General features: G+C 50.3%; 1 protein-coding gene across 1 annotated transcript in view; it reads right to left on the bottom strand.

Moving 5' to 3' along the window:
• Positions 1 to 15,339, bottom strand: part of GALNT14 (polypeptide N-acetylgalactosaminyltransferase 14) — a 66,516-nt gene extending 51,177 nt beyond the window's left edge. Inside the window, exon 1 of the mRNA XM_032183739.1 lies at positions 15,208 to 15,339. Within this exon, the coding sequence (XP_032039630.1) occupies positions 15,208 to 15,339 (132 nt within the window). The remainder of the gene's footprint in view (positions 1 to 15,207) is intronic.
• Between the last annotated feature and the right edge of the window lie 587 nt (positions 15,340 to 15,926).

Consider the following 15,926-nt stretch of genomic DNA (forward strand, 5'->3'; position numbering starts at 1 on the left):
TTTTCCTGCCCACAGACGTCTGGGGATACGCACCAGAAATAGCTGGCTGCACAAGCCAAGACTTTTCCTCCTACGGAGGGAAAGTTTTAATCCAGAACTGCCAGGTACAGCTGAACACATGTGAACACATCCATCTTTTTGCAGTGGAAGGAAAAACATCTCAACAGAGATGAAAACTGCCACGGTGCCTTGTGCTAGTTTGGCTGGGAGCTGGCGAACAACTGTATTGCAGAGACATCCTTCTGGTCTGCCAACAACCTTCACGTCTGCTTTAAAACAACGGCAATAATGTTCCCTTCGAGTCACGCCGGATTAATCCGTGCAGAACCCTCACAGGTCCAGCAATGAGAGAGATAAGCAAGTGATGCATGGGATCATCTCTCATCTTCTGCCCAGCACCATCGATGCAGATGGGAGCCACAGCTCCCCAGCACAGGACGGGACGGGACGGGGCTCCACCACACGCGGGGCTCTGCCGCCAGCACCAAGTTAACACCACCGGCTCCCCATTGCCAGGGACACATGTGGTGATGGTGAACACAGGGAATTAAATTCTCCGTGCTTTGATATCATGTTCTGAAAAGCTGGCTCTCTCAGAAGCAGCAGTGAAAGCCCAAGCTACATCAGAGGTGAGCAACCACTTCAGCAGTGCCAGGAGAAGCCTGAAGAAGGCACTAACAACGTCTCTGAAGAGCTCTGCAAGGCTCTTTTAAAAGCGTTCTCTCTGCCAGCGCAAATAAATATCTGAGCAAAAAATACTACAGAAAAAGTCAGTTGACTCATGAAGAGCGAATGTGTTAAATTTAGAAAATAAAGCAATCAAAGGGTGAAAGAAAAGGGATTTTAGCCCTGCTTTGAGCACAGTTCTTGCTGCAGCCTTCCACGGGAGCCACCAAGCTGCTTTAACCCCCCCAAGCAGGGGAAGCTGATGGCAAAGCAACCTTTTGCCTTGCTCCCTGGCCATGCCTCCCCCAGAGAGGAGCAGGGCTGAGACAGGGAGCATACCACCCATACCACCATAAGCTGAGCAAAGCTTTGAGCCTTTATACCTGTCCTAGTCATTTAATGAAGGACTGATGGGAGAAAAAGGAGAGGGGAACAACTGTCCCATGCACAGCCTGACTTCTTTCTGTGTATGCAGCTTGCTAGCCTGGCAAACTGTTTGTGATACCCCATAAATTGCCCTGAATGTTTGCTGTGGTTTTTTGTTTGGACTACTCCCTTATCTCTCCCTGAAATGCAGCTTTTTGTTTTTATTTAATTTTTACGATAATTTACAATTACACAGGAATGAGGTGGGGAGGACTGATGCTGACATCCTGAGCATCTCCAGCATAAAGCACGTCGCAGCCTCAGTCAGGGCACACCTTTGCAGGAGAGGAGAAATCCCTCCTCCAGATATACTTAACGACCTCGTACAGGCTGACATTTAGCCTGTGGGTGTCACGGCCATGGCGTTACTGCCACGAGCCAAACCCTGCCATTGAAACCTGCATTCACCCACCCCAGGCACAGCTCAGGGCTCGCTGCCAGCTCCCAGGCTCCTCCAGCCTCCTAAATCACACACGGCAGAAAGGGTAAGCTCTAAGCATCTGCAGCACTTTGGAGAAATCAGAGCTTATCTGGCTAACAGAGGCTTTTAGTGGTCCCCAGGCAGAGCAGGCAAGCAGCTAATGACAGTCTAATGAGCTGGGGAAAAAGAGCTGCTCTTTTGTCCAACAGGAGCCTTGTAGCTGTTAGCTGGGCTCAGCTCACATTTTCAGCTGAAGCTTCAATGGGAAAAGCCAGGTTTATTCCAAGACCATTCTCTTCTTCATCTGTTACAGGCTCTGCTTTTCTTGAAACACTTGTTTTTCCCCCAGGGGAAATGAAATACATACATATGCATATAAAAACACAGATGGATTAAAAGATTATTAAAAAAAAAAAAAAAAAAAGATGGGAATTTCTAGCAGCATGGCAACAAGTCTGCTGTGTTTAGCATCCTTTCAGAGTACAACCACCTTAAGATTTTCCACTGTGGGGAATTCCTGATGGGGGAAAGCATGTTTCCAAAGATTGCAAGCTTTAATATTATTTGGCCTATTCTAACAAATCTGGTAAAACACCATGGATTTGCTTTTTCCAAGCAGAGACAAACAGATCCATCAGTAAAGCCCCCAGAAGCACAGGGATGCCCCTCTGCTCCCCAAGGTACATTGGCTGCTGCAGGTGCCCCCTAAAGCATTCCCTCACCTCCCAGGGTAGCTGTGTTCATCCTCAAACACTAAATTTGCACACATACTGGCCCTTAGAAAGCCTAGCATTACCAGAAACCTTAAACTGTGCTTTTTCTTGCCTTGCTTCAGTAAGAATAGCTTTGGTTTGTTTTTAACCGCAAAGTCCTTGCGTTCTGCAATAACAAATGTAACAACATCATGTTGCAGGGGTAGGAATTGAAAACTAAAACTGTCTGTCAATGAAAATCAAGGCAGGTTCACTGCCAAAATGGAGTGAAACACAAAAGAAAGCTTAAATAGGGAGCAGAAAGAAATGGAAGTTGCATTGACAGTTTACTTCCATTTCTAATAACCTGGGAGAGAGCAGTGAAGACACTGCAGGTGAACTACCTGCTGCTCACTGAAATGGGGCTGTTGATGAAACCACCTGGCTGTCAGCTGCTGGTAATCCACACAAAGGTAAAGTTAAAGGGCCACTGCACCCCGTCACCAAGGGAGCTGGAGTCAGGCTGGGGACAGGCTTGGAGCAGCCCTGTGGGTGGGAGGAGATGCACTGTTCTCCACCACGACAGGATGGATAGGGGAAAATATCCAGAAACTGCCTGCATCAAGGGGAGAAGTATCTGGGTGCCCAACTTTGAGGTTCCCCCCTCTTCTCCAGGCAGTGGCATTGCCCCCAAGAATCATTTTCCATAAAGCTGACAATTATCCAGAACATAAATTGGGACAGAGAGGAAAAATGGACACCCAAGCCCTTTGTCCACCTGCAGCGATCTGTCCTGTCCCTGGCACCTGGAGGTCTCCAGGCAGGTTGAGCTCTGCTGCAGCAAGAAAAGCTCCTGAGCGCTCTCGGTGGTGACAGACCCCAGGGCACCCAGCAGGAGCTCACAGGCACTCGCTGGGGTGTTTTGGCTGGAGGCCAGATTCATGGGACAGAATTTCATCCTACCCTTTTTCACATCCTCCTTCAGCTTCAGGTGCTTTTCTTCATCCCTCCTCCCCCCTTGTCTCGCGAAACAAGACTGCACTGCCACGGGCACAGCTCCCAGTGACACCGCTGCTCCTCCGCACCCGGCCTCAGCCAGCAAACCCTCCAGGCAGCCCACAGAGCAGACGTCTGGCTCGGTACCAGCACCAGTTGCTTCAGAAGACACCCACCGTGCTGCTTAGCTGCACGTAGCTTCCTTACAAGTCAGGATTTTCCCCAACTTTTGCTGTCAAGAGACCTTTTCGAGTCACAGGACGTTTTCTGCCACCTGTTGTCCTCCTCTTCTGAAAACTGAGGTTCAGAGCAGCCATGCCAACGTCAAATCCTTTTACTGGCAGCAGCTGAGCACCGAATGCCACAGACACCTGGCAGCAGCAAGTCCCAGCAATGAAATCCCACTCTGAACCCACCTCCTTCCCTCAAGATAACTCTCCATCACCCACCTGACCTGCTGTCAACATCGGACCTACGCCGGTTCAAATGCCCAAAGCTCAGCAGCACACCCAAGGTGGAGACACGTTCATGAGTCAAGCAACAGCCTTACAACTTTCCCAGTACTGCAAACTCTTTGCTTTCTCCTCTGACTCCTGATTTCTTTTTCCTGTCAAGAATGACAGTTCTGCAATGATTTTAGCTCAGTTTATATGATTTGGCTAAGATTTCTCAAAAATTTAGCCAAGCAGCTGATTTTATAAAGCATCCCCTACTAATTCTTCCCGGGCCTCCAAGTCTCTCTCTATAAAAAGAGCATCACCGCTGCCACTTCGTCTCCAGACGACAGAGGCTTAAAGCACTGCCATCCAACATCTACACAGCAGCCCGGGGGAGCTGCCAGGCTCTGCTTGGCTCCAGACAGACAACTGTCCACCAGCAAAGATGCCACCAGCTCAGCTCCAGTATATGCAATCCAGGCTTGACCCCAAGCATCAAAAGAGTCATATACAGCTCCCTTTTTTCACCTTTGCTCTCTCTGACACATCCTCAGAGCCCCTCCAAGCCTCCCTGCCACCTGTAGAGATCAGGAGCTGCTGCACAGAAGCGGCACACTTGAAAGTTGGTTACTCTGACCCCTGCTTTCCTTTGCAGCAAACATGCTTTTAAGTGGTTCACAAGGAGCTCATTTCCCATCTCGTTTCATGCTCTGAACCCTTCCCCTGCATATTTTGTTTGCTAAAAGATATCCAGAAAAGAAAAAAAAAAAAAAAAGGAGATGGGCAAACGGGAGAGATTTAATGCTGCCTTTGAACCTCCTGGCTGGAGGGACTTTGGCAATTTGGCCGTCGGTGTAACGCTACTGCCAACAGCAGCAGGCAACAGAGCCTGCAGGAGCAAAGGGTCTCTATATAAATATTAAGGGCACTCAACAGCCCCTGTAGCTGTGGTTCTGATGCAAGAGCACAGTCAGGTAGCACGACTAAGGCCACCAGGTGATAAAGCCTCATATGGCTCCTTACAGCAGCATTCAAATGGACTTGGGGTCCTGTAACACCAAGGAAACATTAAGGCCTTCAACAAATTCATTTCTGCATCACTGTACCTATGTGTAACACACAGAAAATGAACCTGGGGTGGATTTCTGAGCAACATATGAACCCAATTGCTCCTCAGAAATAGATAGCATGTTCTTCAGGTCAAGTGTTAGCCTGTTCTCACAGGAACAAGACCCCTAACTAACTTCTTTCAAGCTTTTATTTTCTCGGTAGATGAATATCATTCTAAAAAGCTTCCCACAGTTGGAAAGTACAGCCTACAGCCCTGAAACAGAGTTTCTGGAAATTGGGGGGAAAAAAAAAAGTGGGAGTTACTCTGCTTTACATTTCTGATACAGCAAAGGCTGCCAGTTCCTCCAAGACAGGAAAAAGATCCTGAGACCTAATCCTGCTTTCAGGAAGACAGATGCTGGCTTGCCCAAGGCACTAAACTGCTGCTAGTACCAGGAGATCTGGGTGCTTGCTTATACCAAAAGTCACGGTTCCCAGTTCACGTTTACATAGTGCTTCGGTCAGGTTTCTCTGCTCCAGGTAACCAACCACACTGCATGCACACCGAGCTGGTCAGCAGGTGTACAAAGCCACGGAAGGAGTAAGTTGTTTTGCTCCTGTTAGGAAATCCTGGTCACCTCCTCATCAAAATATCCTTCCTTCTCCTAGGCCTGGGGCAGGGACCACACACCAGACAGGTGGGCTTGGATGTTTTACTTTTGCTCCAGGAACATCACCAAGCTTGGTAACTCAAGGAGCCTTTGGTAAAGCTGATTCACACAAAATCACAACACTTCCTACAAACAAAACAGTGAGGTCTCAGCAGATTTCAGGCTGGCTGTAGGCTTGATCTTCCCAAAGTTTTTAGAGTTGACCAAACCCCACACACAGCACCTCTGCAAAGGAGATGCATGCCCTTGAAGCTCACAAAGCTCTCAGCTGCCAGAGCACTGAGCACGACAAGAAGTCTGCATGGAAGTGAGTATGTTGTGCCCCAGTAATGGGACCTAGGGTCAGCAGGGTGAGGTAAGGAATAACATAAAAATAGTTGCTTCAAAACCGAGGAGGGGTCACCCAGCGTGCTGCAGGGATGTTCAGGGACATGATGGAGGATTCACGTGGTGATAGAGCAGTGTCACGCAGTCAGTGTCCTGCACGATAGGTCGGTGCTCCACAAAGAACCTCGAGCTGCTGGGAGGAACGTGCTGCGTGGAGCCTACACGCCGGGCGTGCTTTGGACCTGAATGCTACCCAGATAGTCATCTGTTCCAACTGGCAGCGCAGGACCAGATGGCTGGTTAATGCATTCAAGACTCTCTCCATCCAAATGACACTGTATTATTGCTCCAGAAAAACGTGGCGGGCATTGCAAACGCAATGGCTCCTCCCCAATCCTTTCTCATCCAGCTCTGCTCCCACCACCATGCAGGAGAGTACAAAACCCATCTTCATTTTATCCATAGGAGAAACCGAGCCATGTTGTCTCATATTTCATAGACTCCAAAAGCATGCAGCAGCTTTCATCCCAAAGCACCCCAAATCAACCCACTGGATAGGGCTGATTGTCCTAAAATGCTTAAAAAAAAAAAAAAAACAATCAAAAGAACCCACCAGCCACAAAAACCCAATGCTTTAATAAAAAGAAGAACTGGCATGAGCCACGAGCCTGCTTCCACCTGTAACTCCAGTATTTTGTCCCTCCAACATACCCACAATTAACTAAAAGTAAAATGCAAAGAAAAGATCCATACAATCTGAGGATCCATACATCCTCAGCACAAGGGGGCTGCGGTCAGTGCCTGCACTGCTGAGTGTTTCTACTTGCCTCGTATTTGCAAGCCATGCACTGATGTGTTATGAGGTGTGTTTGTAATTGTCTGACGATGGCAGCGGTCCTTGAGGAGGAAATGGCGTGTGTCTAAATGCAGACAAAGCTATTCAGACAGCCAGGACAAAGCAGCCTTATTTTCCTTGATTGGGTCAAATTACATCCTTTGGACGTATTCCTTCAGTGGCTTCAAAAAAAAAAAAATAATCTGCCTCTATTTCCTTGGCTTTGCGAACAATATTTAGAGAATAAAAGGTGGTTTATTTCAGAGCCCGTTTGTTTGGCAGTGCCTGAGCCCCCTCTCTCCTCCTATCCCTTTCAGATCAGGTTTATTGTTGGCATGGAGAAGAGAGAAAAACTAAACCCTCCGTCGCACTTGATATTGGGGGAGGAGGAGGAATACAAGTCAATCTTTCCCTTGTCTGTTAGCCTGATCAGAAAATGAACCTGCGTTTCTTCTGAATCGTCTCCTGGCACTACATTTCCTGCTCTTGCTGCTGTACTTCCCGAGATGAGATGCAATCATTAGCTCATTTGCTGCCCCAAATAATATCATACAGCTGGAGCCTGAGCCGCTTTGCAGGAAGTCCTGGAGTGCCTCAGGCACAGCACTGCCAGCTGGTTGAGGGGCAGGGACTGTCCCGCTGTGCTGCTGTGGCCTCACCTCAGGCACTGGGTGCAGGTTGGGGCACCACAATATAAGGATATGAACTACTAGAGAGTGTCCAGAGGTGGGCTACAAAAATGGTGACAGGTCTAGAGGGGAAGACACTAGAGGAGCAGCTGAATCACTTGGTTTGTTCAACTTAGAGGAGACTGAGGGGAGACCTCATCACGATCTAAAGCTTTCGCACAAAGGGGAGCAGAGGGGGACGTGCTGATGTCTTCTCTCTGGTGACCAGGCCTGAAGCAATGGCATGAAGCCGGGCCAGAGGAGATTCAATATCAGGACATCAGGAAGAGGTTCTTCACAAGAGTGTGGTCGGCCACTTGGAACAGGCTCCCCAGGGAAGTGAGAGACCCAGGGGTTGGATTCAATGACCCTTGTGGTTGCCTCCAACTGAGGATATTCTGTGATTAGGAATATGACTTATTCTTTGACTCTATGACTAATTTCTGTCTGCGCCCCACAGGGCATCAGCCCTCTGCCCTAGCACCAAGCCCACTCTCTCCATAAGAAGTAAGGTTTAATTAAGGCTTATAAGGAGCTTTGCAATAGCAGGATGAAAGACAAACTGTTAATACTACTCTCCCAGCGGAGCAGCAAGTAGGGGGATAAACCTACCTCTCCAGCTATCCCCAGCTGTGGAAGAGGTTTTCCAAGCATCACCTGGGAAAGACCTGATGCATCTCAACTGCATGGCTCGTACGGGAACGCGTAGTGGGAGGGAAGCAGTGATGATTAAGAGCAGTGGAGGATGGGGCCTCAGGTTTCTTCCTTGGCTCGCTTTTCCTACAAAACCAACTCCTGCTGAGAGACTGGAAACAAGGAGGGGAAGGAGGGTGAGAAATCAATGTAATTGCAACTGTGCTGTGTTGCTGGCAAAAGCTGAGCACTTCACTGTGAGAGAAATAGGAGAAAATGGCTTTTTCATTGCACAAGAAAGGGGACTGGGAGCAAAGCCCCCTGATTCATTAGGTCCTCACCCCTTTCCTTCTATAAACAGGAGGAAGCCAGCAAGAAACCAACAGCCATTACCAGAGCTGCTGCAATTAACCATCAGTCCAATGCACCCTTTGTTGTTAGGCTACACACGATTACCACTTCACACCAATGTCTTTCTTAAAGAGCTCTGACTTTTGCTTTCTCCACAGACACATCTCTGTAACTGGTTTTACTGCACCAAATGCTGCGCCGCCCTCGTGGAAGGGAATTGGTTATAATGGTGTTTCGCACAGATGCAGTAGGTTGCTTTTGCATTTCTATGGTTTCTCTGGAACTTCTTTTCCACTGGTGAATATGAGCTCATACATCAAAGATGGGAGCTTGTACACAGACATGTGGAAGCACCACTCTGGTCCCATGGGTTGTGTTTGCTGCCAGCTCCCAGATCATCCATGGAGCTCATCTGCGTAGTTAGACATATGCCTACAGGGAAGGCTGGGGTGTTTTAAAAAAGGAACTAAAATGGCAAAAAAAAAAAAAAAAAAAAGAGAGGAGCCCAGTCCCTCCTGAGCTGACCACTCCAACATTACAGGCACACCAAGCCAAGTGCCAGCTTCCCTTGACAAGTGGTCCCATGAATTTTGCCATGTGAGGGGTGACTCCAGGCTGTGGGCTGGCTGTATATTTCAGAGGTTGTCCTCCAAGAGGACAAGCACGGGGATCGAAAGAACACTCAACACTGTCAGCACCTTCTACAAGTCATTGCAATTCCCACTGCCTGCCCTCTCTCTGAGCAGGCATTGTCCCTTTGCTTACACACTGCACAACAGTGTGCACATCTCCAAATCCCAGAAAAAACACTCAGCTCAAAAGCCATACTCATGGATCTGAGGATTTGTCAGGACAGTAATGCTACTCTCATGTGGGCTTGTAAGACTGTGCTGTTTGTAACTCGGGTTCTCCCAGTGCTGTCCTTGCTCACGCTCCTCCTGTTGTAGGCCTACAAAAGTAGCTGAACAGACCATCCCTGATGCAGTCTGCCCTGGACTTTACGCCTAACTACTGAGATTCAGGAGGAAAAGCAAACCTCTAGAACCATGATATTCCCCCCAGACTCAGTATTGCTATCTATAACCCTGGCACCTGGCATGCCCAGCTCCCCTCACCTGCGGGAAGGCACAGATCACACCACAGACCTGGCACCAAGAGACAGCTGGGAAGAGCAGGATAAGGAAACCCTGCCAAAACAGTCCCTGGGCCCTGACTACATTCAAGTAAGTCAGGAGAATGCTGTCTTATAATGGAAAGGAGTGAGCTGGAGAGAACTGTCGGGTTCAAAGACTGGTATGTAAAAGACCTGGTTAGAAGGCTCGTATGGACCTTTTATTCTGTTAAGCCCATCCCTAAGTGTCCCCAAGGACTTGGTGACCTCTGCTCAGGGCCTTCGGAGAGCACCAGAAGCATTTTTCACACTAACTGTCTTTCCAGAGCGGGATAAAAAGTATTTCTCGTCTTTTGATTCTCAACAGCTTTTACCAACATGACTCATGTTTGTTGACATTTAGCTACCATCATCCTTGCATGCTTCTCCATCCTTCCCTCTGATTTTTATTTTTTTTTTGAAGCACAAAGCCAGGACAGGTGCATGGATGGATATCCCACCGATCACCACCTCACACAGCCAACAGGTCTTGTTCAAGCATCACCCATCCCTGACTATACCTGCTTTGCTATCCATCCCCTAGGGAGGCAAGGGAGGCCCTCAGGGCCGCATCCCACACCTGCTGTAGGGCCGAGCATGCTGCCTTTCCACACAGACTGACCGCCCTGCCCCGTCCCTGTCCCTGTCCCTGCTTCCAGCGCTCCTGGTCAGTGGTTATGGGGGGCTGTATGTGGCTCCCTGCCATTTTGAATTGGCCACGCAGTCAGACAGCTCCACCCAGCTCCCTCGGCGAATTGAAAAATTAACAGGGTTTTCATCACCAGTGAAAAAATTCAAAAGGCTTTTCATTTACTGCCCATTGTTTCACAGATCTCTTGGAGCGTGCTGATGCCCAGGCAGTAAATGAATTAATTGAACGAGCTGTACAGCCCCATCTGCTCGCCATTTGTTCGTGGCTGGTTTATTCACCAAGGTGGCCAGGCTGTGCCAGGCCGGCTTTGACAGGACTTCTCACCTCACATGGGCTCTACAAGGACACGCTCATTTGCGGAAAGAGGAGGATGAGGAAACCCGTTTCCCAAGCCCAGTAGAAGAAAAGCAATCATCTGTCTGTGCTACAGTCCTGCCTCACACCTCCAGCCCGACCCACAGAGAGGGGATGGACGTGTTTTGTGTTTTAATGTTTTATATTTCCACATCTATTGCTAAAAATAGAGACAGGACACTGAAAATAGATTCTGCCCTGTGCATCTCCTGCCCTGTTTGTACATCAACACCTCAGGCATCCTGGAAAGTCTGTGTTTGCTCCTAGAGATTTCAAGGCAGGCTTTCACCTGCAGAGTACAGCACAAGTTTCCTCTTCTCCCCCATCCTGGACCTACCCAAGCCCTGAGCACAGAGGCTCTCTGTTCTATCTTCTTGTTCATGACAGACTTTGCACTTCAATCCTTTAATTGTTAAGATCTGAATTTTTGCTAGAAACAGTTATTTTAATCTGTTAAGTGGCTCTGCTGTTATAAAACTTACAGAGATTTAAGATCTGGAGGCTGCCAGCTGAGCTCCAGGTGCTGATTTTTTCCTCAATGATGATAATGCAGAAGGAAATGCAGGCTGCTACAAGGCATGCAAGTGCAAAGCTGGCAAGCGTCCCTTTGCATTGAGGCCCAATCCCACAAGGTGCTGAGCTTCCCTGAGCATTTAGAGCAAGCAGTGAGGATGCAGCACCCCCACCCCACTGGTGTGTGTGAGCAAACGGCTGTGTAGTGCTTAGGTTAAACCACAACAGTCTTTTTGGCACCCAACCTGGAGTTTCTTCAGCACGTGTCACCTCCTCCTCTGGTGATATTCCAAGATCTTCCTTGAAGGGATACCTTTGCTTTATGCCTGCTAGGAGTCACCTCTGGAGGACGAAGACCTGTGCCCCTTTTCCAACTGCTTTGTCAATGCATCCTTCCCTAGCTGGGGATCCCGGCTGCTTGGCTTCCCTGGCCTCTAATTCCAAGCCACCGATGCCATTGTTCCAGCATCAGAGCAGCCAGGTGACAATGTGCTCATCTGGGAGACGGCCAAAATCTTTTTGCATATCTTGTAGCTCACCCTGGGATAGGGATCAGGTGGTTATTGATGCTTTTATGGTATCTTCTTCATCCTCCTGTGCAGGCCTTTGAATTATTTTTGTTTTATGGCAAAACCAACTTTCAGAAGTACTTGGACTATTTTCTCCCCTTTCTCAAAAACTACTTCTGCGGCGTTACCCCACATGAAGACATCACCAAATGCCCAGTACTAGTCATATCCTGGGAGCCATCCCACCGCTGCATTTGAACACCATCAGGATGGAGTTGTTGCACTGCAAACACTGGTGCAAGTCAAGTGCATCTTGTTAGGTCATTTGTTTAATACAAGAAACTTCTCCATAGCCTTTCTCCAACAATCCAGCCCAAAAAGGACCCACTTCAGCTGTCAGCTGTGCTTCAGCTGTCAGACGGAGCAAGCAAGCCAGCACTCTCAGGAGAATGGAAAAGGGAAAAAAAAATCCCAAATCCAACCATAAATGCATCTTCCAACCCCTTCTGCACTCAATGCTGGTCCAAAGCCCTGGAGCTGAGATCCTTTGGAGCCCCTCACTGTGGCAGGGCTCTGCTAATGTAGCCAGCTCTCTCCCCATGTCAGCTGGGCACAGATTCAGCACAAAGAGGAGATGAGGTGACCAAGGGGTTGTCACCTGCACTTTCCAGCTCTCCATCAGCATCACACAAGGCTGTGCAGCTCCAACCTTACAAAGGCACCGGCAGTAGGTGAAATATCACCTCTCCATGAAAATCACTCCTCACGTATCAGTTTGGGAAATTTCTTACAATTAATCCCATGTGTCAGTTCCTCTCATTATTTCTCAAAGCAATTAAGTTATTAATTTCTACGTGTACCCCCACCCCCTTCCAAATCAAAGCAGAGCAAAAGGCCAGGGAGCAAAGGCTCCCTGAGCAGGAGGCAGGGGAGGGGGCTGGCAGTACTTCGGGCCAGGCATTTCTGCAAGCTGTACATTCCCACAGCACTCTGCCCGCCTGTAGGGTACTCTCAGGCAGCCTGATTTTGCAAGTGGGCTGAGCCACTCCAATCCCCTGGAGTCAATGAGAGCCATGAGGACACAAAAGACCAATTAACTTCTCCAAGTCCCATGTACCCAGCCAGAAAACCACCGGGGCAGGGAGACATGCTGGAACTAATGCCTGCGAAGGATTTGGAAACCCTACACTGAAAGTGACTGCGCAGGAATTACCGCTGAGTCTCAGCTAATCAGCAAAGCTGAGTGCTCTGCATTGATCACCCAGCGGATGCATGCCGTGTCCTGCTGGCTGCCCCAGCCAGTAACCAGGTACTCCACCACCATTCCTCACCCCACTGAATTTATTTGGCTTCAGAAAAGGCAAGAGGAGACTTTGCTTATTGCACAAATAGAGTTTGACCTGCCCTTTGGGGAAGAAAATGAAAGAAAAAAAGACGGCAACAATATCCACACAAACAGCAGTACAAGACGACAAATTTGTCCTGTGTACAGCTTCTCTTCAACAAGTTTCGTGGTCCTAAATGGAGTGCATTATTTTCTTCCACACCGTCTGCCCCGCATGGGGTTGCTGCACCCCACAGGTTGCAAAGCCAGCCCCAGCACATCACACTGCTGGGCAGGACTCAGAAATCGTGGTAAAAGGCTGCACGGTGAGCGGCAGACTGGAAACACAGGGAGGAAAGGATGAGCAGTGAAGGCGCTGATGGAGCTTGTGGCAGCCACAAGCAGAGCAGGCACCTCGAGGCACTACCAGCTGGAGCCTAACTACGAGGGAACCAAAGGTTAATCCATGCAAGGCATGATACACGGCGTGCAAATGAGCACAGAAATAGAGCTGTACTGAGAGAGGAGAATGCTGCCAGGAAAGTTGATGTGGATTTGCTCCGTTTCTCAGCTGTAACCACGTCACAAAGTTTGCAGTGTTGTAGCAACCTACCACCTCCACTGCTGGCTCTAGGAAGCTGGGAGGACCTCTGTAATTGCTCGTGCCTTCGTTAGTGGCAGCCAGTCCCATCAAACAGGGAACGGGATGCACACTGCCAGGCCCATCTCTGGCTACAGCATCCCTGGCTTTAGCACTAGCATCAGCTCAGAGGGGTTAACTGAAGCAGCATGACAACCAGCACATAATTCACACTACTCAAAAACGGTTCCCAAAGCCAAAAATGTAATGCGTTAAAAAAAATGAATCTGTACTCTGTGAATCTCAAGGGGATGCCACTGTTTTGATGGAAAATTCAAAGGAAGTGAAGGAAAGGCAATTTTAGCAGTCAGATTGCTGGAGTTATGGTAACTTGGCAGCTGCAGCTTCAAAACTTGGGGCCTGATCCTGTGAGATGGGAGGAGTTTGCTTTGCCTGCTGTGGGAGCCCAGGCAGGCCCCGAACAGTGTCAGGGAGCTGGAGGTCGGGTGTGGGGGGCAGGAAATGGGACCAGGGCCTGCTACAAGGAGCAGGTCCCAAGAAGCTGCAAAATGAAGCAGCTGGTGCTGAGCAAGAAGTAAGCTTCATGCAAAGAACACAGCAGCTGCCTGCAAGCATGGGAGGTTTTATTTTTCAAAACCTTAAGAGCACAGTTCTGACAGAAGGCCATTTACACAAAAGCATAGTTACCGTTACAAGAGCACTCTCTAGTTTTTTGTTTGTTTGTTTGTTTTTTGTTTGTGTGTTTTTTTTTTTACAGTGACCTCCGCTAGGACAGAAGTTTCCAAAAGCCTGAAGAATCCATTCAATCATTTTCATTTAATAAATAAATAAAAGAAAAAACAACTGCTCCACATGAAGAAAAAAAAAAAAAGTAAGCTTTAAGAGTTCAGATTTTTTCTTTTTTCCCCCAATAAGGTTGTTAATTTAGTTTCAGAGGTGACATACATGTGAGAATCTGTGAAGACCTGGCCAGCATGCATGGCTGCTGCAAGCCATAGGACAGTACTGAGGTTGATGCTACTGGTGCAAAGCTAAGCTGAGGGGCTCTGCTACGATAACTATTAATTTCAGCAGGCCTCGGATTAGGTAACCAGACGTAACCCGATTTGTTTGTTCACTATTTACAGCAGTAACACTAAAACCAGGATCGTACTCTGTACACTCTCAGAAGTTGACCCTCTGCCTAGCTCAGGCCACTTGCACCACTACGGAAGAAACACCCTGCGACCTTGTACGAGCACAATCTGCGTGCAACTCTCCTGCTTTGCACATCGTTCAGGCAGGGAATCTCCTGCTTTTTCCTACTCGTGTCAGCTCAGATGCTTTCTGCCTTTCTCCCGTGCTGTCACCGCGCTGCACTCCGAGCTCACAACACACCACGGAGCCGTGCAACTGCACACACAACCTCCTGCCACCCAGATGGAGCTGGAGAGGCTCCTACCTGCACCCTGCCTCCCAGCGGGGCACAAAACCCAGGCCGAGAGCCCGGGGACACGGCGGAGATGCCGGCCGAGGCTCAGCCCAGGCACCCCCCGAAGGCTCCCGGACGGCTTCCCTGGGGCTCGCCCCAGAGCTCAGCGCAGGGGCTCTCTTCTCACCTTGGAGGGGCTGGGAAATGCCCAAATCGCGACAAGTCGTCGTGCCCTGTCCCAGCAGCAAAGCTGGGCTGGGGGCTGAGCCCTGGGCACCGGGGGGGGGGGGGGCACGAACTGCTCCGCGGGGAGAAAAACCCCACACGCACCTCGCCATCGCCACCTGCCAGCACGGAGCCGGTGCCAAACTTTCGGGGGAGCCTGGCAGCGGGGGTGTCCCGCAAATGTCCGGCAACTTCTTCCCCGGGCAGCGGGGATGCCTCCGACCCCCAGCGGCAGCCCCAGCACCATGGGGGCTGCCTGCCCCGTCCCCTAACCCCGTCCCACTCCCCCCCTTACCTCCACCGTGCGCCCCTCGGGTCCCGCCGCCGCCGCCGGCTTCCTCCTGGCCCCGAAGAAGAGGAGGAGGAGGGCGGCGATCCACAGCACCCCCAGCACGGCCAGCGTCAGCCGGCGGGGCGGCCGCCTCATAGCGGGGAGAGGGGGAGGCTGAAAAAGTCCAGAAGGGGGAGAAAAAGGCGAGGGAGGTGAGGGACGAGGGGAGGCGGGGTGCCGCCGCCTGCCTCCGAGCCAGCGGAGCGAGCCCCGCTCCCTGCACGCACTGCAGGGGAGGGACCGGCAGGGGAGGGGCGGCAGCGCCGTGGGGAGGGAGGCAGGAGCCCGGGGAAGGGGCTCCCCTCCCACAGCCCGGCCCCCTCCAGGCACCCCGAGCCGTGCCAGCCCGGCCATCGCCCCCTCCAAGCGCCGGGGTCATCCGGAGCCACCTGCCGGGCCCGGCCAGAGGGGAGGTGAAATGGGATCGGTGCGTTTGGAAGGGAAGATGAGAGGCTGGGGAGCTGGCCAGAGCACTTCGAAAATAAAATCCTAACCAGGGATGCGCAGCGGAGCGGCTCTTGGCGTGCCAGCCGCAGCTCGGTGCCCTGAGCCCCTCCGGCCACGGTGCTGAGCGCTCACCCCTGTCCCAGGGGATGCTCCTCGCTGGCTCTGCACGCAGCCTGGTACAGCTCCTTGCTGCTCTACACCCTGCCTGTTCGTGCAGGGCAGCCCGAAACGGGGTA

The sequence above is a fragment of the Aythya fuligula genome, chromosome 3 (genome assembly GCF_009819795.1).
Source record: "Aythya fuligula isolate bAytFul2 chromosome 3, bAytFul2.pri, whole genome shotgun sequence".
Classification (NCBI taxonomy): domain Eukaryota; kingdom Metazoa; phylum Chordata; class Aves; order Anseriformes; family Anatidae; genus Aythya; species Aythya fuligula.